General features: G+C 36.6%; 1 protein-coding gene across 1 annotated transcript in view; it reads right to left on the minus strand.

The window, feature by feature from the left end:
* The window catches only part of NFXL1 (nuclear transcription factor, X-box binding like 1), a 67,842-nt gene extending 43,148 nt beyond the window's left edge, over window positions 1–24,694 (minus strand). The window contains exons 1-9 of the mRNA XM_051963988.1: window positions 22,491–24,694; window positions 18,921–19,091; window positions 15,971–16,080; window positions 11,724–11,857; window positions 8,938–9,116; window positions 8,566–8,727; window positions 8,320–8,420; window positions 6,042–6,156; window positions 3,918–4,042 (exon numbers count right to left, since the gene is read on the minus strand). Of these exons, the coding sequence (XP_051819948.1) occupies window positions 3,918–4,042; window positions 6,042–6,156; window positions 8,320–8,420; window positions 8,566–8,727; window positions 8,938–9,116; window positions 11,724–11,857; window positions 15,971–16,080; window positions 18,921–19,091; window positions 22,491–22,743 (1,350 nt within the window). The 5' untranslated portion in view covers window positions 22,744–24,694. The remainder of the gene's footprint in view (window positions 1–3,917; window positions 4,043–6,041; window positions 6,157–8,319; window positions 8,421–8,565; window positions 8,728–8,937; window positions 9,117–11,723; window positions 11,858–15,970; window positions 16,081–18,920; window positions 19,092–22,490) is intronic.
* Window positions 24,695–26,675: the final 1,981 nt, after the last annotated feature.

A 26,675-nucleotide genomic window follows, 5' to 3' on the forward strand; every position in this document is an offset into this window, starting at 1 on the left:
TAATTTAAGAATTCATTCATTTCACTGTCAATTTTGTTGGTCAAAAGTTTTTACAGCATATAAAAATCTTTATAGCAGCTCTTTTTGTAGTGGAAATTGAGGAAATGCTTAATACTTGAAGAACAGCTGAACAAGGTGTGATATAGTGAATATAATGGAAAATTATTGTGCTATAAGAAATGAGTAGGTGCATTTCAAAAAACCTGAAAAGACTCACATGAATTGATGATGAGTGAAAAGAGCAGAACCAGCAGCACTGTGAATAACTTAACCAAGCTAATTCCAAAAGACTCATGATGGAAAATGCTCTCCACATCCAGAAAAAGAACTATGTAGTCTGAATGCACATTGAAACATACTACTTTCACTTTTGTTTGCTTGTTTGTTTTGGGAGTTTGTGGCTTTTCCCTTTTGTTCTGTTTCTTTTTTCACAACATGACTAATTGAAAAAATGTTTATATGTTTAACCTATATCAGATTGCTTGCTGTTCTGGAAAGGGGGAGAATGGAAAGGAGGGAGAAAAAATCTGCAATTCAAATCTTATAAAAAATGAATATTGAAAATTATCTTTACATGTAATTGAAAAATATATATATAGTACTTACAAAAAAAAAGGTTCTAAAAATTTCTTACATATCCATTCCATTTCTTGAGTTCCCATTTTTGATTTTTTATATTGGCAATATAGTTTTCCTCTTTAAGAAAAGATTTTAGTTATCAGATTATGCATTTTATTAGCTTTAAAAAAAAATGAAAAAACTCATTTTTATATTCAATGGACTGTTTTTTTGTTGTTGTTTCAATTTTATCACTTCCATTCCTAGACTTTTTTTTTTGTGTCTAGTTGTTTTGTTGAGGTTTCATTTGTTCCATGGGCTTTCTGTTGGCTCCATACCCAATTTATTGATCTCTCTCTTGCTGATCAAAATGCCCAGCAATATAAATTTTCCTCTACAAACTGCTTTGGCTGTATCTCTCAAAAGTTTGCAAAGTTCCCTTATGGCCATTTTTTAAAAATAGGATTATCTATTGTTTCTCTGATCCACCAAATTTTTAAATTATTCATGATCCCATTAAATTTGCTTTCTTCAAATGCCTTTTATTGATTGCAATTTTTGTTACATTTGTGGACAATAAAATAATGTTAATATTTCTGAGTTTCTGTATGTGTAAATGAGGACTTTATGCCCTGGGACCTGATCACTTTTTGTTAAAGTACTATATACACTTAGAAATATGTATTGTTTTCTCTATTCCAATTTAATAAACACCAAAGTGTTATCATAACTACCTCTTCTAAAATTCTATGGAAGTCCATAACTTCCTTTCCATTTTTCTTTTTGGGGAGATGTGTTGAGTCTTGAAAATTTATAAATATATCCAAATTATTATAATTCAATCAAATTTTCTCTTATGTACTTTGATGCCTATATATATTAAATACTGATTTTATTTAATTACCCAGAATTTCTTTATGAAAAATAATCTATTTACTCTGTCTTATTTAACCATGTTGATTTGTTATTGTTTCCTTTTCTAAGATGACTCCAACCTTACTTTTAAAATTCATCCAAGTAAAATAACTTCTGCTCTAAAACTTCATTTAAGTTTCTGAATCTTTATATTTTAAATCTGTTTCTCAAAAACAATGTTGTGTCAGATACTGCTCTCTAATCACCTCCTTTTTTATAGGGGAATTTGTACCATTTACATTCATGATCATCTATTTCTCTAATATATCCTTTCATACATTTTTTTCCTCCCTGCTCCTACTTTACATAGAAAGTGGAAGGAGGGAGGGGAGAAGTGTTAATCTAGCTAATCATTACTAGAGTAGTCTATTCTTATTCCTGTCTCTCTTTACCAAGCCTAGTCTCTTTATCCTTCTTTTGAGTGATTCAGAAAAAAATAAAGATAAGAGGCCCACTTTTCCTACCATGTTACTCCATGTTCCTCTCCTATACCTATGTAAGCAAGAATAAGTTTCTTCACTTCTTCCTCATTTCTTCACAAACCTACACTTTTTTCTTTTAAACCCAACAAAATTAAATCCAGGCTCTGTATTTGTATCTTTCTTATGTTTCCTTGTGATCTTAAAAGGAGATGCTGAAATTGTTGTAAATAATTGTGATGAGTTTCTGATCTTAAGGAGCCAGAAATAGTGTGCTGGCATTAGAGGCCCTGGGCTTGAATCCAGGCTCTGGAACGGAATGAATACTGTGTGTCCTTTGTTAAATTACTGAACTTTTTTGGGTCTCAGTTTTCTTATCCATACAAGGAAGGAGTCAGACTCGATATTATATTTGTTCCCTTCCAGTTCTAAGACTGATGCTAGGATTCAACAGAAACAACCGGTCCAATAGATTAAGCAGGAAATATTCTAATTCTCATTCTTTTTCCTTTTTTTCAAATCATGAATTTACCAGTCATCAATAAAAGCAAACATTGGAATTTACAGACAAGAATGAGGACTATATTTTGTACAATGAGTTTTTAAAGTATAAATTAAAGTGCTTAAAAAATAAAAATATTCTGAAAAAGCACTAATCTCTTGTCCCTCTATTGTAATGTAAGCTCTTCATCATCATTTAGTTCCTTCCATGTGCTCAAATATAAATCTTTTTAGGTTTCTCTTGAATCCTGTTTGCATTCTGAAGTTCCTACTTAGCTCTAATTTTATTTCTTTCCCGTTAGGGATGTTTCAAAGTCCTCTATTTCATTAAAGATTCCCTGTCTGATTATAATTTTTTTTCCCCTGTCTGATTATAATCAGTTTTTTAGGGTAGTTCTCATTTGTAAGTATTTATCTTTTGTCTTATAAATATTATATTCCAAAATCTCATCTCCCCAGCTTGTAAAGAAGCTATAGTATAGTTTTTTAGAGATCCTGATGGTTGCTTGATATTTGAAGTCTTATTTCCTGGCTACTTGCAATAAATCTAGAAAATAATGAAATTCTTCTGTGAGATTCCTGGGTACATTGTATTTGAGATTTCTTTAAGGAAAATGTAATGGATCTTTCAATTTCTACTTAGCCCACTGGTTCATGGTTTTTAGGAAATTCAATGATTCCTGGATAAACTCTCCAGGAGCAGTTTGCAGTTATTTTTGATATTAAATATTTTGCATTTTCTTCTATTTTTCAGTCTTCTGATTTTGCTATTTTGTTATTTCTCATTGTATCACAGAATCATTGCGTTTTAATATTCCATTCTCTTCTTCAGAAAGTCGATTACTTGGGTAAGGATAAAGCTTTCCATCATCTGTTCTAAATAATTTTATTTTTTTAAAAAAATTCCAAATTCTTAAACATAGCTTAGATCTAGTTACTTTAACATGTGAATTTTTATCAGAACGTACACAAGAGTATGAACCCTAGATCCTCTTGGCAGGCTTATTTCACTAACTTTGTACTTTGTTCCATTCACAATGTGCATATGTAACAGAGGCTAAAAATTAACCCAGATGAAAATAACTCATCTCAAAGTTTATTTTAATATAATTCTGCATTATCCCTTAAAAATTAAAAGAGAGGCAGCTAGGTAGTGCAGTGGATAGAGCACCAGCCCTGAAGTCAAAAGGACCCGATTTTAAATCTGACTTCAGACACTTAACACTTCCTAGCTGTGTGACCCTGTGCAAGTCACTTAAATTCCACAAAAGTAAGAGAAGTCTAACATCAAGGGGAAAAAAAAAAAATCAAAATTATTTTCTAATAACATATTCTTTTGAGTTCTCATTCTTTAAAAAAAATTGCTTCTTACACTAACTCAAAATTACTACACAAAGTATCTTTTTTTCTTTTTCTCTGATTCATAAAGTAGGAAAATAGAAATCAGCTCAGGAAAAGGGAATACTCAATCCTATACTTTTGTTAGGTAATATTTCAAAATTATTGGAAAAGAAAATGACCAACCTGTCTACATATTTCACAAGGACCTCGATGACAACGCTGTGAACACCTATGAATTCCACATTCAAGCACTTTGTCACAACTATCTCCACACGTTGGTACATCTTCCGTACAAGGCAAAGAAAACTCTAAATGTAGGCAAAAGTTAAGTGTTAATGACATATTAATTCCCACCAGTAATTACCAAAGTATATACAAATTAGATCACTTTAAATTATCTCAGAATGTATTGGTAAATATTTATTTGGAAAATTAAACTGTATATATTCTTTTTTAAAAAGTTAAACATTAAAAGTTATCAGAAAAATTATTAAGAGAAATCTACTATTAATAATCCTTCACATTTCATATGATTTTGACACTTCATATTGTATATGGTTTCAAAAAATCTATTAGTATCCTAATAAACACAGATAGCCAGCTATATAATTCAAAAATAAGGTAAGTAAAATGTTACATGTTAACATAAATTTTCAATTGCTAATGGAAAATTAGGGATTATTTTAGTTGATAATTAATCCCTCATATCACAGGAGCTCTGCATTAAATCTAGACAATCAGGTTAAAAAATCATGAAGAAGAATTATGAGACTGATATCATCCAACCAGAAACATAAAGAAGAATAGGCTAGTTTCGAAAATAGAACTCATTAAATGGATGTGAAAGTGAATAGATTCACAAAGTGACAAACCAGTATCTTTAATATGCCCATGACTCCTAAGAGTAGTTAAGTAATTCTGTTTCTTGGTCAATTTTCAAGTTGAATTTCTATTGTAACCATACTAAAAATCTAGAATATCAAGTGAAATTTGTTAAAGTGTTTGCTTTTTCCTAAATACAATTAGAATAGCAATTATAGATTCACCTCCATATTCAACACATTATATTCACCATATATTCACCATAATATTTATGGAATCTAAACAAAAAATAATTCTTTGCAGAAATACAGACATAACTGGAGAAACATTCATTGCTAAAAGATAAGAAGATAATATAATGAAAAACCTACCTAAATTAATTTACTTATTCACTAGTAATCAAACATCCCAAAATACATTTTTTAGGGAAAAAAAAAAAAAAACTAAGGAGAAACAAAAGGTTTAAAAATTTTAAGGGTAATAATGGGGGAAAGAGGGAGTAGAAAGTGGGGGGGATGGAGGAAGAAAAATCTATTGTGTCATATTTTCAAACTACTATAAAGCAATAAAATCATTAAAATGACTTGGTACTGGTTAAAAAAAAGAGGTTCATCAGTGAAACACTTTAGGTATACCACATACAGAAACAAATTAACATAATACAATAATGTTCTGATAAATCCAAAGACCCCAGTCATTGGGAAAAGGAGTAGTTAATAAAACTACCAGGCAAACTAGACTATAGTCTGACAGAAACTAGGTTTAGACCAATATCCCAACATTCAGCAATATAAGTTCTAAATGGATGCATAAACTATAAATAAGGTCACACTCTAAACAAATTTGAAGACAAGGAAGAAATTACCTTTCAAATATATCGATAAGGAAAAAAGTTTTAAAAGAAAAATATCTAAGCTATCAATAATTATATGAAAAAATATGCTCTAAATTACTAATAAGAGAAAAGAAAATTAAAGCAGCTATGACATTCTATGTCATAGTGGTGAAAAGGAAAATGATAAGAGCCATTAGAACTGGTGCAAATGGTGCAAAAGGACACTATAATGTCCCTATTGTTTAGGCAGCAGATTTATACAATGATCATAGCATTATAGAGAAAGAACAACTTCAAAAGTCTCCTTAAATGTTTAACACAAATGATAAACCATATGTTCCTAAAAGAATGACAAAATATACCACTCACCTCCTGAAAGAAAGGTAAATTAAAAATTGAAAAAAGAGATATACATTTTAAGGCATAGGTAATGTGGGAATTTAATCTGGTAAACTATGTAGATGATGTAGTAAGGATTTCATTTTAGGATGGGTGTTTGTTTTGTTTTGTTTTGTTTTTTACCCAAAAAGAACTGTTGTAGCAACAGATTAATTAAAAACTTCTTGTTAAAAAAAAAAAAATAGAATGGTAGCCATAAGAGCAGTCTGCTTTGAGCCCGTTTCTTCTACAGCTAAGTAGCAAACCCTTACTTGATTTTTGACACGGACAGAATCTTTTCCCAGATCGAGGACATTCTCCACAAGCAAGAGGGTGACAAACTTGCTCACACTTATGATAACCACATGGCAATGTTTTTCCACATACCTAGAAGAAATGTTATCAATATCAATGAAGCATTTAATAGTTTAATCTCAATGACATAACAAAAATTAATCCTTGTGATACAAAATGAAAACAATTTTATAATTCAGTATCTTTTGAAATAACAGAAGTTCTCCTTTATATGTCTCTAATGTTGTGCCATGCTACCTACAAATGATACTTTGCAAGCAAAGTACCATACAATCAAGAAAGAAAGTATTAATTTGGAGCTTTCTCTCTCTCCTCATCAAAATACTAATTTAGAGAGGTTTTACCCTCACAAATCATCAGAAAACACTAATTTTTTAGTCTCCTATGACGTTTCTACTCCAAGGACTCATCACTAGGATGCTCCAGAGGTTTCAAAGGCTGTGACAAAAGATACAAAACCCTAGTTGGTCCTATTAAGATAGAAAGCCACCCCACGTGGCCCTGGTAATGAAATATACATCAAACCCAATGCTTCAAAGAGGTTTCTCACAAATTTTTCATAAATGATGAAATAGCCCACATGAATTCACAAAGACCACCTAAAGTGCTAGTGAGTTTGGCATCTATAAGGTCACCTATGTGACCTTAAACTAATCATGACTCCCAACAGGTTTCATTTAATCCAAAAATATTATAAGGAAATTTCAAGATTACATGAGGACACTATTCAACAAAAAGAGAAGTTAAAAAAAAAAAAAAAAAGACTATTGTTTCTAACTAACTGATGGGTGATATGTTAATGGCCCAGCTTTAATAGTTAGAAATAAAGTTCTCAGCTTATTTAAAAGGGAAGTGCAGCCCTCATCTCGTATATATCACTAAGTCCAGTGGAGTAGAAAACAAACTATTAAAAAGATATATGAAAAGGGAATGACACCCTTATCTCATTTGTGAAAACAAAATGACTTTTTTAATTTAAACAAAAAAAATTAAGACATTTGATGACATCAAGCTTAAAATACAATACAACAAAAATATGATCAAAAGAAAAAGAGACAATACATTATGATATGCAAATGTGACAGATAAGAACTTGAATTATAAAATCAATAAAGAATTCTCAGTCTTCAATAAACAAAGAATAATAGCAATTTCCAAAAGAAATATAAATTGCTGAGTCATTTGGAAAACAACAATCTCACTACTAATCAAAGAGATTAAAATAATTTTGGAAATACATATCCACAAAATTGGCAAAAACACTTAAAAAGCAATGAAACTCAATCCTACTAAGACTAGAGAGAAACAGGTATACTTATCCATTCTAAGTATAATTACAAAAATTGTGGTCATTTTAGAAAGCAATTTGGCAAAGTGCAGAAAAAGTTATTCCCCAAAAAATCACACTATTTTCATTTAATGATCCCTTTTATTGGGCATGGAATGTGCCCTCAATTTTTTTTTTTTTTTTGAGTAAAAACTATCAGCTCAAACATTTTCATAGCAATTTTTGTAACTTCAGAAGAACTGTTAATGGCCGACATAGAATAGTAGAAAGAGGGCTGGGTTTGGAATGAGAACTGGTTGAAATAATGATTCTTCTACTTATAAATTGACTCTGGGCAAACACGCCACTTCTAGTCTTAGTTTCCTCAACTCAAAAAATGAAAATTATCCTAGATACCTCTTAGTCACTTCTACTTCTAAATCTAAGATTCTAAATGACCAATAATGAAGGAATAGTTGAATAAATTGTAGGACACTAGTGTGATAGAATACTATGATGCAGTTAAGATCATTAGGTATAAAGAATATGAAGAATATGGAAAAACTATTACATGACTATGTAAAGCCAAAAAAGCAAAGGAAGAACCAAAATACAAAGTACACATTCTTAATGGCAATTTAGAGTGACTAAAAAGTTGTGACAATTTATGCATTTTTATATGCATTTATTTATGCATTTAAATGTGAATAATCATCAAATCTCCTGGGTTATTCTCTTAAATTTATAATGAATCATTTAAGAAAAAGACTAAAATAGGTACAGGCCTCCACTAGGGCTCACTCTGCTTCCTCAGGAGCTAAGTAAGTGGAAGCTCAAAGAATGATTGCCCACAACCATATCTCATAGGACACCCTGGGTGGCACTGATTAACTGAGTAATAGAAAGAAGCTGCTTTCCATTAGCTCCCTAGGAGCCAAAAACTCACGGTTTTAAAGACCCTAACTTACCTGATCGCAGTGCCAGACAGGACTTGCACAAAGTCTTTCAGCTACCCGTTTGCCACAGACACACTTCTGTTTGCTAACTCGTGGACAGGGCTGACAATTTCCTAAAATCATAATGATTAATCAAAGCAGGAATATTACAAATTACTCTGAAAATTCATTCTTCTCAGCCAGAAGTCTCATATTTTGATAGCTGGCTTTTCTAATTGCCTCATTCAAAACATCTACCTTATTTAGACATTTTCTCACCTGCATGACAAGGGCTTTCACACTTATGCTGGCCACACAACAACTTCCGACCACATGGCTGCTGACAGGACCACTCCTTGGTACTACAACGGCGAGACATTGGTTTTGCCTTCTTACAGTAACAAGTGATAGTGACCATCTTTGGACACGGTGGGCAAGGACCTAGTGAAATCCAGTGAAAGGACAAAAGTGAATTTTGAAGTCTGTGATCACATGCTGAACTTTCAACTCATGTTTAAGCTTTTCATATCAATACTTTAGGGATGACTTCCTATACTTCTTTAACCAACATTTAGGTTAAATTTTGAAATTATTTTTGTATTTCAAAAAAGTAGTTAACCAATCAAACCATTAAAAGAAAATTAGAGTTACCTGGGTGACAGAGAAGTAAACACTTATGTCCACAAGGAGGCTTAAATTCTCTTTCACATACTTGTCCACATGAGTGAGGTACAAGCCATGGATCCAATGGTGGATCTTCCACTTTTCCACAATAGCAATAATACCGAGTAGGTGTTTCAGATCGCTTATATTCAAACCTACATTTTGGACTAAAGGAAGGAAAAAGAATTATTAAGGGAAAGTAATAATTAAGAATCATCATTATGAAAATTATAAAATACTTATTAAGCTGAACTTTAACATACATTTTCAAGAACATAAGAAGGAAAAAAATGAACATAAAATAATTGCTTTCAACTTATAATATATCTGCCTAGTCATAGGCATTATTACCATGTAATACCCTAAAACTTTTCAGGATGCCTTTGCATTCTACAAACAGGACATAAAAAGTTTTTACAGACAGCAAGACTTAGTAGACAGAACTAAAATCTGTACCCTGGGACCCAGAGATGCTGCTGCTGGGCATATAACCAACCCATATTATTAACAAAAAGAAAAACCCTACCTATACCAAAATATTTATGGCACTATTTTGTGTTGTAGCAAATAAATGAAAACAAAACAGTTCTTCACCAACTAGGGAAAAACTAAATGAACTATGGCACAAGATATAATGAAAATTACTATGCAATAAGAAATGGCCAATAGTACAAATATGAAAAAGCAGAAAAATATTTGAAATGAAATAATGAAATGAAAACAATGTAAATGGAAAGACTAACCATCATAAAGCAAGTGAAAATTGTTACAAAATCAAAGAATAAGCATGGTCTCAAAGAAAAGTTGTAGACATCACCTGTTCCTTTGTAAGAGCTCATCTACAATTAGATTTTTATTTCAATGTATTAATCAGCTGTACTGAAATATTTATCTTTCTCATCTTCAATTTTTTTTTTTTAAGTTCTTCCTTAGAAGGTTTTCTGGGAGGAAAAGGAGTGGGAATACCAAAAAAAAAAAAATAATAAAAAATAAAAATAATAAAAAAAAAACATTTAAAAAATCATAATTATACAATAATGCATTTTCATACTGACCCAAGGTTATCAAGAAAATTTCATATTGTGGACCTATGATGTTATCTGAACAGTAACTTCTACTTAATAAGAACTCAAAAATTTTCAAAAGATTTCCATTCAAAAAAGTTAAAATAAAAAGGTATCATACTTTAAAAAAATGTCTTATGACAGCAAAAAAAAAAAAGCCTTCATTTTAAAAATGAGTACATAAAACATAATGGAACATAACTGAGACAAATATGAAAAGCCAGTACAATTAAGAGAACATACATAATGATCACATTAACGGAACAGAAAACAAAACCATTAAATTTCAATTATGTAATAAACAATCTTGACTCCAAAAGACTGATAAAACAGAAGAGAGAAGAGGTAAGAGACTAAGGTTGCCCATCTATTGCTGTATAGTTTATCAGATAAAACTGATGTATTTGCTTGTTTTCTTAACTATTTCTCTTAATGTATAAAAATAATAAAAAATTTTCTTAAGACATAAGCTTCATTTAACTACAAAATTCATTTATATGAAACACTTCAACTCTCGGAAAAGCTAGAAAATTAAGTATGAATTCCTTATATCTTTGTTTCTATCATCTCAAGAACTTAATATACTCTATTTAGATAATCTTTTGAAATCAGAAGATATGGATCCAAATTCAACCTTCAGCATGTACAATTTGTGTGAAGTTGGACAAGGCTTGTCTATTTATTCAATTCCCTCAAAAAAAAAAAAAAAAAAAAGAACTGGATAAATGTCTCTAAAGTTTTTTTTAAGTTCAGTCATCACAAAATTGCCCTTTCTGAATAATAAGTTACATTTATATTAAAAATTTTCAAATAACTCTCCCTGGCTAGTTAAAAACAAAAAACCCAAAACTATTGTCATTCCTTCAAATAATTCAGATAAGGATGCTGTTAAGACTAGTAATATTTAGGAGCTAAGCAACATCTCACCAAACCATCAGATAAATAAAAATGTACCTGACTTATCATCTGCAGAATAACAAGGGATGAAAAACATATCCTATTTATTGGTCAAAAGCAAATTAACATGGGAAATCTGTGTGATATAAAAACAAACATCAATAAAAATCCATTAAAAAAAAAAAAAAAGGTAAACCTTGGGAACAAAAAATATCCAATTTTTCCTCTAACTTTTTTGTCTAAGTGAAACCTATCTTGTCTCAGAAGTAAAAAATTACTGAACTCATCATCAGTTCATCAGTCAATAAGCATTTCGTTAATCACTTACTATGTTCATGGCATTATGCTAAGTACTAGGAATACAAAAAGAAGCAAAAACAGTCCTCATTCTTAAAAAACTCATATTCTAATTAGCAAGAAAACAAACAAATAGGTACACAAAATTATATATACTATTAAAGTAATCTAAGAAGGGAACTACATGTCAGGTGAGACCAAAAAGTTCTGCCTCCTGCAGAATGTGGAACTGAAATATGAGTATTGAAGGGAACCAGGAGAAAAATATTCTAAGTATGACGGACAGCCCATTTAAATGCAGAGACTTGGAAGATACAAGAGTGGAATGTGGAAAAAAAAGGCCACTTTTACTAATTGTGACCTAAATGGCTTCTTTGCAAGGTTACTGATAATTAATTAAAAGACTATCAAAATGTAAGTGTTGAGATCACAAAATTCACCATGAAAATTAATTTGAAATGGTCTTAATAATTTTTATTACTTTCAACTAAGCATTTCCAATAGAACAATTCCTACCAAGGCCACGGATAGTCTCTTTTTCCAAAGTCATCATCTGTCAAAGGTGAAGAAACAAGGAACAGGCTGTCTTTAGCCCACTTCTGAATACAGGGCATGTGAAATATACAGAAACATCCTGAACAACTCCAAACCTAAGATAAAAATTCACAGAAATTAAAATTAAGCAAAAAGGTGGATTTTTGCTAGTAAGAGAAACAAAACAATAAAAAATGCCTGTTCTACCCTTCTCCTAGGGTAATTGGATGAATGTGAAGGAAGAAAGGAACTTAAGAAGCATAAAACAACTGACAACACATTATTTCACCAAAAGCCATTCAAGAAAACTCAAGTCTTCCTTACGTCTACATTTTTCTTTAACATTTCAATCTCTGTAATTACATAAAGCAAACAGCAAAGTGTCACTTGATGGCATGGTCGAAATTATAAGCAAAATATATGAAGCATTCTGACAAAAGCACATGTTCACATGAAGATGTCCTTCTGCTGGCAGTAAAATGGCAGCAAGTCATTAAGAAGAAAAGATTTCATGCCAGGTGGGCCAGCCACAGAGCTGAGACTAAGATGCCGAGCTGATTGGATTTCTACTTTTATTGGACATAAGAACCTCAGGGCAGGAATAGTTTTATTTTCTCTCTCTCAAACAGCAACTCAAGCCCAAAGGCAAGTCTGAGGGTATGGGGCTCTGTGGCAGCAAAGGGAACAGACAGAATATATATCTAAGGGGGTGGGGGAGGAATTTTCTCTTCCTTTACCACTATAAAGAACAAGCCAATCTAGGGCAAGAGACCACCAAAGGATACCCCACCTTTCCTGTTATTAAATCCTGATCCTCTTTCCTCCCTAACCCATTTATAAACTGCCTCACAGACGACAATCTGGGACTAAGTGCCCAGAGAGATCCTGGTCTCAGTCTTAGCAAGTAGAAAGAGTGACAAAGGGGTAAAATGCTTACTGTTTAGAATAGAGAAATATATACTGGCATCCTAAATTATAATTCAGTTCTTCCCATTAGAAACATTGTTAATGGACTTCCATTTTTTAAAAAATCCTGAATTTAACTAACCCTAAATAATAACAATTAATATAATAATAGTAATTGACATTTTTATAGTGCTGATTATGTACCTTGCAAGCTAATAATCCCTCTTCAATTAGTATCTCATTAGAACTTCACAACAACCTGGGCAAACAGGGCTAAGTGATTTGCCCAGAGACATACAGTATCCCAGACCCTAATTGAATGCAGCTCTTCCTGACTACAAAAACATATGATTGATTCCCTTGTATTCATTTTGAAATGCTATTACAATTCCAATTTCTTGACCCCTAAATCCCCTTTCAAAATTAAAACAAAATCCTCATATCACAAGTGAAGTCAAACAAAACAAAGCTCCATAGTAACCATGTCCAAAAAAAATGAATGTTTCATTCTACACCTTGAATAGATGATTCCCACCAATTTCCAATAATCAGATAATTATAGTATTTATTACAGCTCTTAAGTCTTTCAGAAGTGTTGGTCAATTCTGAGGTATCACTACACATCTTGCAGTGTAGTGCGATGATAATACTAGATTATAATGATAAATGCTAGAGAGGATATAGAAAAACTGGAACACTAATGCAATGTTGGTGAAGTTGTGAACAACCATTCTGGAGAGAATTTGGAACTACACCCAAAGGGCTATCAAACTGTGCAACAGTTTATTATCAAACTGTATATTAGTTTCCTTTAATCCAGCAGTGTCCCTACTGGGCTTGTATCTCAAAGAGATCATTAAAAAGGGAAAAGGACTCACATGTGCAAAAATATTTGTGGCAGCCCTTTTTGTAGTGGCAAGGAACTGGAAACTGAGAGGATGCCCAGCAGTTGGGGAATAGCTGAATAAGGTATATGAAAGTTATGGAATATCATTGTTCTGTAAGAAATGATCAGCAGGATGATTTCAGAGAGGCCTGGAGAGACTGACATGAACTGATGCTGAGTGAAATGAGCAGAAGCGGGAGATCACTGTACATGGCAACAAGATTATGTGATGATCAACCTCTGATGAATGTGGCTCTTTGTGATGGAGAGAGCCATTTGCACCCAGAGGATTGTGGGATCTGAATGTGGATCCAAGCATAGCAGTTTTACCTTTATTGTTGTTTACTTGCTTGTTTTTTTTTTCCTTTTTGATCTGATTTTTCTTGTGCAGCATGATAAATATAGAAAAATAATAGCATATTTAATCTACTTACAGTCTAGGGGAGGAAGGAGGTAAGGAGGGAGAAAAATTTGGAACACAAGGTTCTGTGAAGGTGAATGCTGAAAACTATCTTTGCATGTATTTTGAAAAATAAAAAGCTATTATTAAAAAAAAAAAACTGTTCTGTCTACAATGACACTGCTGCTGTATAAATTGTTCTCTTAGCTCTGCTCACTTTGCTCACTTATTGTTGTTTTTTTATTTTATTTTATTTTATTTTTTGCTGAGGCAATTGGGGTTAAGTGATTTGCCCAGGATCACACAGCTAGGAATAATTAAATGTCTGAGGCCAGATTTGAATTCAGGTCCTTCTGACTGGCCAGAGTGGCCAGCACTCTACCTACTGCATCATCTAGCTGTCCCTGCTCACTTCATTCTACATCAGTTCAAATAAGTCTTCCCAAGTTTCTTTAAAATTGTCCATTTTGTCATTTCCTTAATAATATTCCCTAATTCAGACAACCATAATTTGTCAGCATCCTAACTGATAGGGAACCTCTTGGTTTCCAGTTTTTTGTCATTACAAAATAGCTGCTGTATTTTTTCATACACTTATTGATAGGCTGGATTTCTTTTCTGAGGAACTGCTTGTACATATGCTTTGATCATTTCTCAACTGAAGTATGGCTCTTACTCTGTTTAATCATTTTCTTAAATAACTTGGATATCAAACTTTGATCAAAGATATCTGCAGCAAGGATCCCTGTCTCACTCCCTCCAGTTAACTATTTCCCTCCTAATTTTATTAGGTTTTTTGGTGCAAAAAATTATTTAATACAATCAAAATTGTCCATTTATCTTCTGTGATCCCTTCTATACCTTATTAGATCATGAACTATTCCTCTATCCACAGAGCAGCTATTGGTATTTTTTCCTTCCTTACATTCAATTGTTCAGGATCTGACATTTTCTTTCTGGGCCACCATATCCATTTAGAACTTATTCTAATTTACAGTGAGATGCTGACAACCTAATTTTAACCATACTATTTTTCAGTTTTCCAACCAATTGGTTTTTGCCTCTGAAGAGAGGATCTCTGGGTTTAGCAAACGTCATGCAACTGTGTTTGTATGCTTCTATATAGATTGTGAAGATTGATTTCTCTATTTCTTGACCAATACAAAATAATTTTGATGATTCCTAACCTGTGATACAGTTTTGAAATCTGAATGGTATTTTAAGACTACAATAATTAGACTTCTGGTCCATCATTATTATTACTAATAACAATAATCTACTATTTATATAGTGTTTTAAGGCTTGCAAAGCACAATACACATGACTTTACCATCAACTAGGAGAAGTAGGTACTATGGTCATCTCCATTTCATAGTTAAGAAAAGTAAGGCTAGGAGAGGTTAAATGATTTGCCTGGGTTCACACAGCTCCTAAGTGTGTGACGCTGGATTTGAACTCAGGTCTTCCTGACACCAAGTGCAACATTCTATATCCTATACTATCTGATTCCTCAACATTAAAGATAGAGAGCTGACTTGGGGGAAAAACGTTCGATGTGCTAAAACAAATTAACTTACCTATGAATTTAAGGATCAGGTATTTTTTTTTTTTTTCAAACACTGAAGGCTGCCCATACATTACTGGAAGATTTTGCCTTTTAAGACTCTCAAGAATATATTCTCTAGAATGGGAAGAGCTCCCTTTGTTATACTCACATAAAGAAAATTCTTTGTTCCTACATTGTAAACTACTTATGAGCAGGAACTATATGGCTTCATCTTTGTATTCCCAATGCTTTCCCAACAGTAGGTACCTAAATGTTTAACATTAAAATTAACGTTAAATGAAAAGAAACTCAAAGCTAAATCCACAAATTCAGATAGGCAATTCAAGGATAATTTTGAATATTGTTTCTTTTACCTTTTAAAATATGTTCAACATAAAATAATTGATCCTATTTTAAAATTTTCCAAGTTCACTGATATTTTTAACTTTTTAAGAAAATAAAAAAGAAACAGATATAAAAAAGAAACTTACTGCTTGGTTTCTCTTTACTGAAGCAATACATATTAAGCATGTCATAGCACCCGACTGAAAAGCTTCATTTATATACTGTCTAGTTCGTTCCAATTCACGCATATCTCCATCTTAAAATGAAAGAAAATGGACATTAACTACCCAGAATTTTCTGAAATGTAGTACAATTGCTTGTTCAATTATTCAAAAACTTATCTAACCCATAAAAACTAAACAAAAAAACACCTCTGTGATGTCTCATAATACAAGGACTTGACTTGCTAGAGAGGCCCTCAGACCTGGCAGAATCTTTTTATTCTTATCCCAGATACAATTTTAAACAAGTTTTGTTATATAGTTTTTAAGCCAGCAAATTTCACATAAAAAGCAAATTTAAAATTATGGAAAGAAGCTAATGTTAGGCACTCTAATAAGAGCAAAAAGAGACTGGCAGCAAGAAAAGAAAGAAAAAACACAAGAGCTCAAAAGGCAGAGCAAACTGGAACCACTGAGAGGCCATCAGGGCCAAATAGATCTCTCCATTTCTTACATGCCAAAGAGGGTGTAGGAAGCACAGGACAGTAAATGACATTCATAACAAAAATCCTGATTCACTAGAAAAAAGTCACATGATATTATGCTCTATTTAATAAAAGTATGTGATGAAATGTTTTATCTTTCTGAAAGGTAAATGTCATGTAAATTTTAAAAGTTTGTCCTTATAAAAAAGCTAAACTTGGCTCTCTATAATTTATTCCTCAAAAGAAAATTTACTATATAACCAGTCACTGTCAAAATTCCATCATGTTTCCACAAATCACAAAAAGATTTTATCAATACATAGTGCAGAATATTAATTTTAAAAAGTTAAAATTTCCCCGAAAGAGGAGCGATTAAGAGTCTTAAGTGCTAAATATATTCATAAAATCACATAAATGAAAATTTACTCTAAGAACTATAAGGCATCCTTTATCACAAAATTTTTTTGTCACAAAAAAATTTTTTTTAACTGTCAGCTAAGGATTTTCTGAAAGTCTCATTAGGGTTATTTTTCTCTGATACAATTATAATCCACCGAAAAGGATCATCATACTTCACAAGAGCAACTTTCTAAGAAGACTAAAAGACAAAAGACTCCTACCCAGTTATCTTTTATATGATTTACAAACAACTGCAGATCCCAAGAATTCTAAGTTCCTGTGTTCTCACTTTACCACAAATTTTATATAATCCTGAAGTCACAGAGCCACTTAAACTAAAGCTTACATTTATGTCAATCACAGAGGAAATAGATTACCATTATGGGTACAGTCATGAAAAAAAAATATTCTTAGCCAAATAAAGCAATACACACATCTATCTGCCACCAAACTAGAGCAATATCAATGAATATAGGATTTTAGCTTTAGTGCCAAAATAGGTCTTTCATGTCCAATCCCTCCTTATTTTACAGAATAAAAACTTGAGGTCCAAGGAGGTAGCATCTTCAGTGGTACTTTAACTTATTTCCCTGGCTCCAATTTGCTGCCTATCCTATTAAATGCATGTCACTAAAAGATATTCCTATCAAAGAGAATCAAACTGCTTTGCTAGAATACTCATTTCTTTAGAAAAGTAACAATTATGATTCTTTTCTGCTTTCACCTATATTAAGGTGAGCATTCAGATTTCTGCCAGTCCTTAAACAGATGTGAAGTGGAAGAAACTTGATTACAATGACATTTTTTAAGATGGCAACAGTGATCCTGAAAAACAACCTCAAGACTTTGAGGTATCAACTGGCACTGCCAACTATTTCCCTTTTTGAACTTCCCTTTTAGTTTGGTTTCTCTGATGCACTTTTATCCTAATTCTCTCTACCTGAGCCTTTTGTCTTTTGTGCTAGTTCTTTCTCCTTCTGTTGCTCCCTAAATGCAGGCTTCAGATTTGTCTTGGACCCTATTTGCTTCTCACTGTATTCTTTCCCTTAGTTACTACATCTATTTCTAGAGCTTCAATTACCACAAGAATACACAGATCCAGCCCTGACCTCTGTACTGAATTCCATAGTGCATTTTTAATAACTACTAAATTCAAATTTCAGTTAAGAACTCTCAGATAGGACCTCTCAAGAGCCCTTCCTCAAGGCCTATCAAAACTGCAACAATCCTTTTGAGCCATGTACTTGCATAATGAACATCACAATTTATATATAGTATATATCTGAAATGAGACCTCTCTAGCCTTTTCCCAGTGAATAAAAAAGATGTTCATGTTAACAGGATGCGAGAGCATCACCCCCAAACCTTAAAATATACTGAAAAACAAAAAATTTATAGAAGTTATAAATTAAGGGACAAGTAATAATGAGAAATGAATAGTATTTTCATCATGCACTGAGCATAAGACATAAAAGGAAATGGCATCAGAACAAAAAAATCAAAAGAGGCATTCAAAGTCCACAAAAGTCAAGTCAAATGACAAGGAAGAATACCAAAAAAAGTTCAGAAATCAAGGCAGTGATTGGAGAGAATTAAACTTTGCTGAGTTCACCCTAATATTCTGCTGCAATCTAGTCAAAAGCAAGAGAAAGAATCAATATAAAATATAAGAGGGAAGTCATTGCTACAGTTCTCTTTGCTTCATAGACAGTCAGGGCTCAAATTAAAAAAGAAAAATGGGGGCAGCTAGATGTCCAAGTACGTAGAGCATCTGAAGTCAAGAGGATCTGAGTTCAATCTGGCCTCAAAAACTTATTTCTTCCTGGCTGTGTGACCCTGAGTAAGTCAGTTAACCCCAATTGCCTCAGCCAAAAAAAAAAAAAAAAAAAAAAAAAAAGAAAAGAAAAGAAAAAAAGAAAAATGATTTGGCCTACCAAAATGCGGACCAAAAGGCTAATTCTTCTGATGTAAACCTCACCTATATGAGTCACTACAAATCAAAAGTTTAGCTTTGTCAACCAAATACAGACATACAATTTTATTGTTTTTACCTATCTGACTCGTATAAGTTATGAATGTCTTGTCAACAATTTTCCCCTGCTTTCCTTCAGTATCTTCATCTCCTTCTTCTTCAGAGGAACTAAAGTGATCTTCAACCAGTTTTTTTGCTGCCGCTTGATTAGCCTTCTTGATTTCCTCAAATTTCTTTTGTGAAATTAGTTCTGTTTAAAAGAATAAGGTGATTTTTAATTTCTGTAAAACACTCTCAAGCAGTAAAGTACAAATTATAAAACAGAAGTTAGTCTTTTATCCTTCATAAATTCTCCTTCACCAAAATCCCCGAAATAACTTCTACTAGAGTTTGTCTTTTTATAGCACTTGATTACAAATATATTGCTTTTCAACAGAAAACATTTACTTTAGTCAAGCACAATTGTTTCTGTAATAATGTCCTTCAAAAAGAATTACTAAGTGAACCAAGGAAATAACAATGTTACAAAGATATCCTTTTCTCACACACCATACCTCCACCACCAAAATTGGCAAAAGAAAGTTACTTAGAATGTTGTAAAAATATAAACTGAAACTACATCAAAAAATATTTTCCCATTTCTAAAAATGTGGAAGAATAACACTTCTAGTGACTGCTCTCTCTGAAGGAAAACTAAATTAAAAAAGAAAAATAGTAATCATAATTTTAAAGGAGTTTAACATTATTTCTAAAATTCAAACACAAATTTTTATATTGTAACAAAATAAGCATGCGACTTCATTTGTGATATGCATATGTGCATGTATGTATACACACATACACACATATATAAAATGCTAAAAAAAAAATTTGTTTTTGGATTATCAACCTACTTAAGGCTTATTGTTTATATGATTTGGGTACTTAATCATAGTTTCATATGCATATATGTCTTATTATCCTAATATAGGATTCCTCAAAGGCAAGAACAATATTTTCTATTTCTAGCACAAAATTAAACTTATTTTTTGGTGAATTAGTGCAAATAATTGAGCATTTACTAGTTTAGCATTTACTGTGTGCCTACAAGCACACAATAAAGGTACAAGCGCACCTTTATTTCTCAAAGGCAATGGAAAGGAGTCTTAGAATAAAGCACCAGGATTTAAGTCCTGCCACTGATATATACTTGTGATATGGGAACCACCTGCCCGTGGCTGCTGGAGGTCTAACTCAGACCTGTAGAATGGATCTCTTCAAGTAAATGGATGATGATACAAGGAGACTGAGAGACAATTGCTGCTCTCTGACCTCTCCACTGAGGTCTGACCTCCTGCTTTGTAACTTCTTCAAGTGTTATGATTTACAACTGTGGAGACTCTCAGAGAATTGACCTGTCCCTTAACTGGGCATGGTCCTTAACATCATTAATGATGTGGCTAATCTTAATCTTTCTGAATGCCCAAGACACCCTAAATACAGCAAGTTTCAAATGAGTTGCTCATCTCTAAGGGAACAAGGAATTCCTTATAAAGAGTTAAGATAAGGAAGGAAGGAGGGAGGGAAGGGAAAGAAGAGAGAGAGGGAGGGGAGGGAAAGGAGGGAAGGAAAGGAAGGGAAAGGAGGAAAAGAGGGAAGGGGAGGGAGGGAGGGAAGATGGGAAGGGAGAAAGGGAAGGAAAGGAGGGAGAGGGAGGGAGGAAGGGAAAGGAGGAAGGAGGGAAGGGGAAAGGAGGATGGAGGGAAAGAGGGAAAGGAAAGGAGGATGGAGGGAGGGAGAGAAGGGAAAGGAAAGGAAAGAAGAGAGGGAGAGAGGGAAGGGATGGGAAAGGAGGGAGAGAGAGAAGGAAGGGGAGGGAGGGAGGGAGGAAGGGAAAGGAAGGGAAAGGAAAGGAGGGAGAGAGGAAGGGAGGAAAAGGAAAGGAGGAAGGAGGGAGGAAGGGAAGGGAAAAGAGGAAGGAGGGAAGGGAAGGGAAGGGAGGGGAGGAAGGGAAAGGAAAGGAGGAAGGAGGGAAGGGAAAGGAGGAAGGAAGGGCAGACAAAACAACTCAGAGGATAGTGTAAAAAACATTTGAAAGCATAAAACAAAACATTTTTCTTAAAAAAAAAAAAAAATACCCAAGCCCATTGTCTGAGAATCTTTGGATAAGGGGAAAGAAACTGTTAACAAGGATCATCCAAATATGTAAGACAAGTAATAATTTATAGAGATAGGGCAGCTAGATGGTCAGGTTTATATAGGGTTTTTTAATTTGCAAAGCACTTTACATTATCATTAAAGTCTTTCGAGGGGATAAATGAAAAGCTTCACTCTTAAATATTAATGAAAAATTGCCTCCAACCTAAAAAAGTATCTTCCCTATTCTAGTGAAGACATAGTAACGTGACCTTTTAAGGTCAACAGGGTCAGTAAACATTCTTAAGATCTTAATTCTCAATTGTCCACGAATGCATTAGTTGTTTTCTTGATTATTCACAAAACACTTTTGATCTACCGTCCCATAACTATTCAGATTCCCAAGCAAGGTGTGCTCAGGTGATAAAAAGTGAATTTTAATGACAGCTCAGGAACCATCCATGAGGAGGAGGCATTCCTTCAGCATCCTAGACGGGGATGACAATCTCACATCTTATGACTGGGTCTTCAGGGGCTGTAGTGGCCTAAAAAACTCCCACCATTTTAAAGTCAACCTGGGGATCAAGAGCAAGGCCCATTCTCCAGGCCCTTCCAAGTTGGCAGAGTGTGCTGTGACATTAGAAAAGTCTTGAGAGCCAGGGTTACCCCTATGCCGTGGTTAAGTTATCCGAAAAGATGCTTATTTTGGTAGAGATTTATTATAGAGAAATCGCAGTATCAGGGGAAAACATGCTGCCAAAACTGCATTCTACACCTTAACTCCGGGCTCGCAGCCGGGGGCTGGTCACTGAAGCTGCGAAGAGGGGCGGGGGGTTGCGGGGCGGCCTGCAGGCCGCCGCGCATCACTTCGCCCTGTTTCAGAAGCGCTGCCCTTTTTCGGTTCGGTCGCATCCCGCGCCCCGGGTGACCCACTTGGGGTCTTCTTGCTAAGGACACCGCTCTGCCCTTCCCTTCCAGCCCATCAAGCACACGAGGGGGAAGCCACTGACGGAAGTGTCCCGAGCGAAAACGACCCGGGAGGGGGCACTTCGGGACTCCCGCGGCCACTTGGCCGGCCCACTATACCGGGGGTCTCCCAGCGGAGTTCTGCCGGTTCGCTGGGGGCTGGACACGCCCCACGCTGCCGCGGCAGCGGCTCAGCCCGAGTCCTTCCAAATTCTGACAGCGCCGTCCCCGGGGCGGCTTAGTTACCCCTGCCTTTTGTTTTAGGCGTTTGCCAAAAGGACTCCGAGAAGAAATAATGGCTCCGGCGGAATGCCCACCAGGTCCTGGCACAAAAAAGGTGGAGCCTCCTTACCACCACCTCCTTCCCCGGCATGGCCTGGCGTGGCTGGACCCAGACAAGTGGGTAACGCGCCCACAGACCCCGGGCGTGGAGCTGGAGGGAGGGGAAGGGAGAAGTTGGGGGAGGGGAGGAACAGAGAAAAGGGGAAAGCAAGGGAGAAGGCAGGCCTGCCCCGCCCCCCTCACCTCCTCCCCCTCCCCCCACCAGGGGAACGCGCGAGGAGCTCACCCGGGGCCGCCGGGGCCTGAAGCGCCGCTGTAGCCGCCGCTCCCGGGAGGCCGCCGGGCGGGCTCCGGGCCAGGGAAGGAGTCGTAGTGCCGCCGGCCCCTCGGCCGGGCCCAGGCCGGCTGCCGGCCCCAGGGGCTCCGCTACCCCGGCCGCCTCCGCGCGGCTGGACTCCGTTCCCCGGGGCCGGGGCTGCGGACGCCCGGCCTCTGGCGCGGCCTCTGCCGGCCGCCATCTGGCGCCAAGCCGCTTCCATGGCGAGCGAGGAATAGATGCGAGGGGCGAGGGCGGGGGAGGCCGGCAGAGACCCCCACGCCCCGGGGGTGGAGGGCCGGGAAACGGGGTGGCCACGTCGCCCTCCGGAGCCGGGTTGGGAGGCGCCGGGCTCTGCAGAGCGACAGGATGCCGCCGCGTAGGTGACGGACAGAAGAGAGGCCGCTTCGGGGCTCTACCAGGACCCACGCACTGGAAGGCCACGAAGCCGCCGCCCAGGCCAGGCCAACCGAGGGACCGGCTCCGAGCGGCCACTCAGCCCGCCAGCTTCGTCCGATGGGCTGCCGATGCACACCCCCAACGGAGAGCTACGTCTCCTTACTGGCAGCGCCCGCCCCTAACCCCGCCCCCGCTGCCGACTACAACTCCCAGAGGACACTGGGCCTGGGCACGTGGCAAAAAAGGTCCGCTTCTCTTTCTACCCTGGCCTTTCAAAAAGCACTAAAGCGAATGGAAACGCCGAGGGCGGTGCCGCCCCCGAACTGTACGTCCCAGAGTGCCTCGGGGGCCCAGGGCGTCGCTTAGCAGGGACTAGAGTCCAAACGCTATAGGAAGGCGGGACGGGGAGGGAAAGAGAAATCCCGACGTCGGCGAGGTTCCCCAAAGCCGAGTTGTGCGTCAGGCGTGGCTGGCGGTGCTTTTGAAAGCTGTTTCTCTGCCTAGCGCGCAGGCTCCGGGCCGGGAGAGCGAGTTCCAAATGAATGAAGCCCTAACTACGGAAGCGCTCGCTTCTACAAGCGAGGGGGGAACAGAAAAAAGCTCGCGAGGCTTTAGGAGGGGCGTTCCCGGGGGGGCAGAGTGCACGAAAGCCTGGCCCCAGCTGAGGGTCTGGGTGCCCCCCTACCCCCACCTCCTTTAACCATCTCTGCACACCTGCAGACTAAAGAAGGACCAACTCCATCCCTAAAACCCCAGGCCCTGTTGTCAAGGAGGTCACTGTTGTGGGGGATTGTTGTTTATCCTGAAGGGGACTGGCTGCCACTGCACCCCAGTGAGAGGTGACCAACCTCCTCCGCCCCTCAGTGAAAAGGAGATTGTCAGGGTTTTGCTCAAGTCCGGCCAGCGCTGCGAGCAGAAAACATTTTGGGTGTGGAAAGCCAAGATTTCCTAAGGAGCCGTCCTGGAGAGCAGAGTTGCATCCCTCTTGGGTCCCCGAGCCTATCACAAAGTAATCTTTCCAACGTGTGGGTCCCACCGTGCTACTCGCCCAGTAACTCCAGGGACTCCCTGTCTTCTCCGGGACCAATGGGAACTCCTCCCTTCCTAACTCGGCCCTCTTATACCTTAACTTCTTAACGGGGTCTCCAAACTGAATGTGAAAGTCACGGAATGATTTATGATCAGCAAATGTTTGATTTGTACGCCTATTTCATACGTCTGTATACCCGAGCCCGTAAAAACTTCTCAAGTGAAAAGGGCTCCTGGGTGGGAAAAGTTTAAGAACCCTTGTCTTTCACCTCACCCCTTAACTCGTCCCTGGGGTAATTAATCTTGGACTCTGCTATTCATCCCACCAGATACTCGGGTCCCGAGGGCTCACTGGCTGTCCCGCTTGCAATTCTCCTCCTTGTCTCTTCCTTCTGGCTTCAAATTCCAGTTCAAATCTTTTCTTCTATGAGAAGTCTTTCCTGATCCCAGTATCTCTGATTTATCTTGTATTTTTTCATCTTTTTTCGAACGATTGTTTGCATATTGTCTCCCACAGTAGATAAAATGAAGCTGGTGACTTTGCCCAGCCCTCGCTCACTTAGGCAATCCACTTGCAAGTTAGCGTCACCTTCCTAAAGTCATGGTCCCCTTCGAGAAGGAACAAACAATCCCCCATAGACGGCGACCTCCTTGAGAACAGGGCCTGGGGTTTTATGGATGGAGTTTGTCTTACAGTCTGCAGTCCGCAGTCTCGCATAGTAGAAGCTTAATAAATAAAAGCTTGTTGACCGATCAGTAGGCAAATCATTAGCGCTCTTAATTAAAGGGCATGAGAAATGTTTAACCAACAATCTTTAAACTGTAATTCACTTTGAAAGATATTGCCTACACATTTTATTCAATCACTTAAGTAAGTTTGAATATTCCTCTTTCAGACTTGAAATAGTAGGTTTTGAAAGATATAAATCCTTTCTGATCTAGTGACCTACATTTACACATATAAAAGTCAGGAATGTAACTGAAAAGTAAGTTGTAACTATGGCCAACTTCTGGTCCACTTCTTAAATACGCCTGGGGAAAAGCTTGTGTGTGTGTGTACATATATATATGTGCATATTACACACACACATATGGTAAGAGAGCTTACTTTTTTCTACAAGAGCTGGCCAAAAGAGCAAAATCTCAGCTGAACAATCAGTAGTGTAGAATCCATCAGAGATACTAAAGTCGATGGGAAAAGCAAGGGATCAATGAAGCGACAGTGTGATATAGCAGCTGAGAAAGAAAATACAAAAGTCTGACCATCTCCCTACTCAAGAAACTCCAGAAACTATTATCTCTAGATCAAATATTCCTTTGTTTGGTGTTTAAACCCTTCATGACCTAGTCCCTTTCTAGCTTTCTTGCACTTGACTTTGTTTCCATGCACTCCACTATCAAGCTATAAATAGTGTGCATTTTGCTATTCATCACACGACACACTGTGCAATTGCATGTGTACCTGCTATCCCCATGCCTGGAATGCTCTTCCTCTTAGCTTCTCTAGCCTCCTTTAAGACTCAGTTCAAACCCCTTTTTTACAAAATATCTTCCCAGGGACCACCTACCTTAGTGAGCCTGCTCCTGGAACTTCCTACACCTTTAAAATTGTTTTAAATTTGCTTATTGCATAGAAATGGCCCTTTAAATGGCTGTTGAAATTAAATTTAGTGTGCATACAAAAGGCACTTACCAGCCAAATCACTATTTCTCTTCCCTGGTGGCAATCAAGGTACCTGTATCAAAAAACAGACAAAAACAGGGAGCAAAAGCTCCAAAAGGGCCATGTGTTCACAAGCCACATGGCTGTCACCTGAGGAAGACCTGACCCCATCTTCACTAGGAGGGCCAGAGTTGTTCAGTCAATAAGTATTTATTTAGCTCTTCTATGAGCTAGGCACTCCACTAAGCACTGTGGAATACAAATGCAAAGAATGAAGCAGTCATTAATTAGACAGAACCCATAATCTAATGGGAAGGCAGCAAAATAACATGCAGCACAGGTATAAAGTCAATAAACACAAATATATAGAGAATCGTTTGGGAGGGAGGATACTAGCAGTTGGGGGCATTTGGAAAGGCTTCAAGCAGAAAATAGTACTTGATCTTCATCCTTCAGAAAGGGATTCTTTAAGGTAAAATTAAGTAGGGAATATATCCCAGAGTTAGGAAATGGGGTTGTATGTGGTGTTTGTCCTTTGTTCTCAAAGAAAACCATGACATGCAAGTAAATTGAATTGAAATGAGGGAGGGCTGTGCTTAGTCACCAGCCACACTTTCTCCTCCAAAGCCATCTGGCTTCTGGATCCAGTGGATCAGGACAAATGGAGATGGTCCAAAATACATGTGAATAACAGAATAGTCTTTTCCATTGAATACAAAACATAGGAAAGAGAATGGTGTCCAATGGGGCTGGAAAATATAAATTGGGATGAAGTTATGTAGAAATTTAAAAGCTCCCAGCGGAGTATATATTTTATTCTAGAGGCAATAGAAAGTTCCTTCCATTAGTTGAGTAGGAAAGGAATATGGTAAGAACTGAGCCTAGGACAAAATCCTGGTGAATCTCTACTGTTAGAGGGCACATAAGGATGATGAGCCAGGAAAGGATACCGAAAAAGAGCAATCTGGCAAGCGAGAAAGAATACTATCAGGGAAACTTTGGAGGGAAAAAGTATCCAGGAGGAAAGGGTAGTCAACAGTGTCAAATGCAGTACATATGTTAAG

The sequence above is a fragment of the Antechinus flavipes genome, chromosome 6 (assembly GCF_016432865.1).
Source record: "Antechinus flavipes isolate AdamAnt ecotype Samford, QLD, Australia chromosome 6, AdamAnt_v2, whole genome shotgun sequence".
In the NCBI taxonomy this organism is placed as follows: domain Eukaryota; kingdom Metazoa; phylum Chordata; class Mammalia; order Dasyuromorphia; family Dasyuridae; genus Antechinus; species Antechinus flavipes.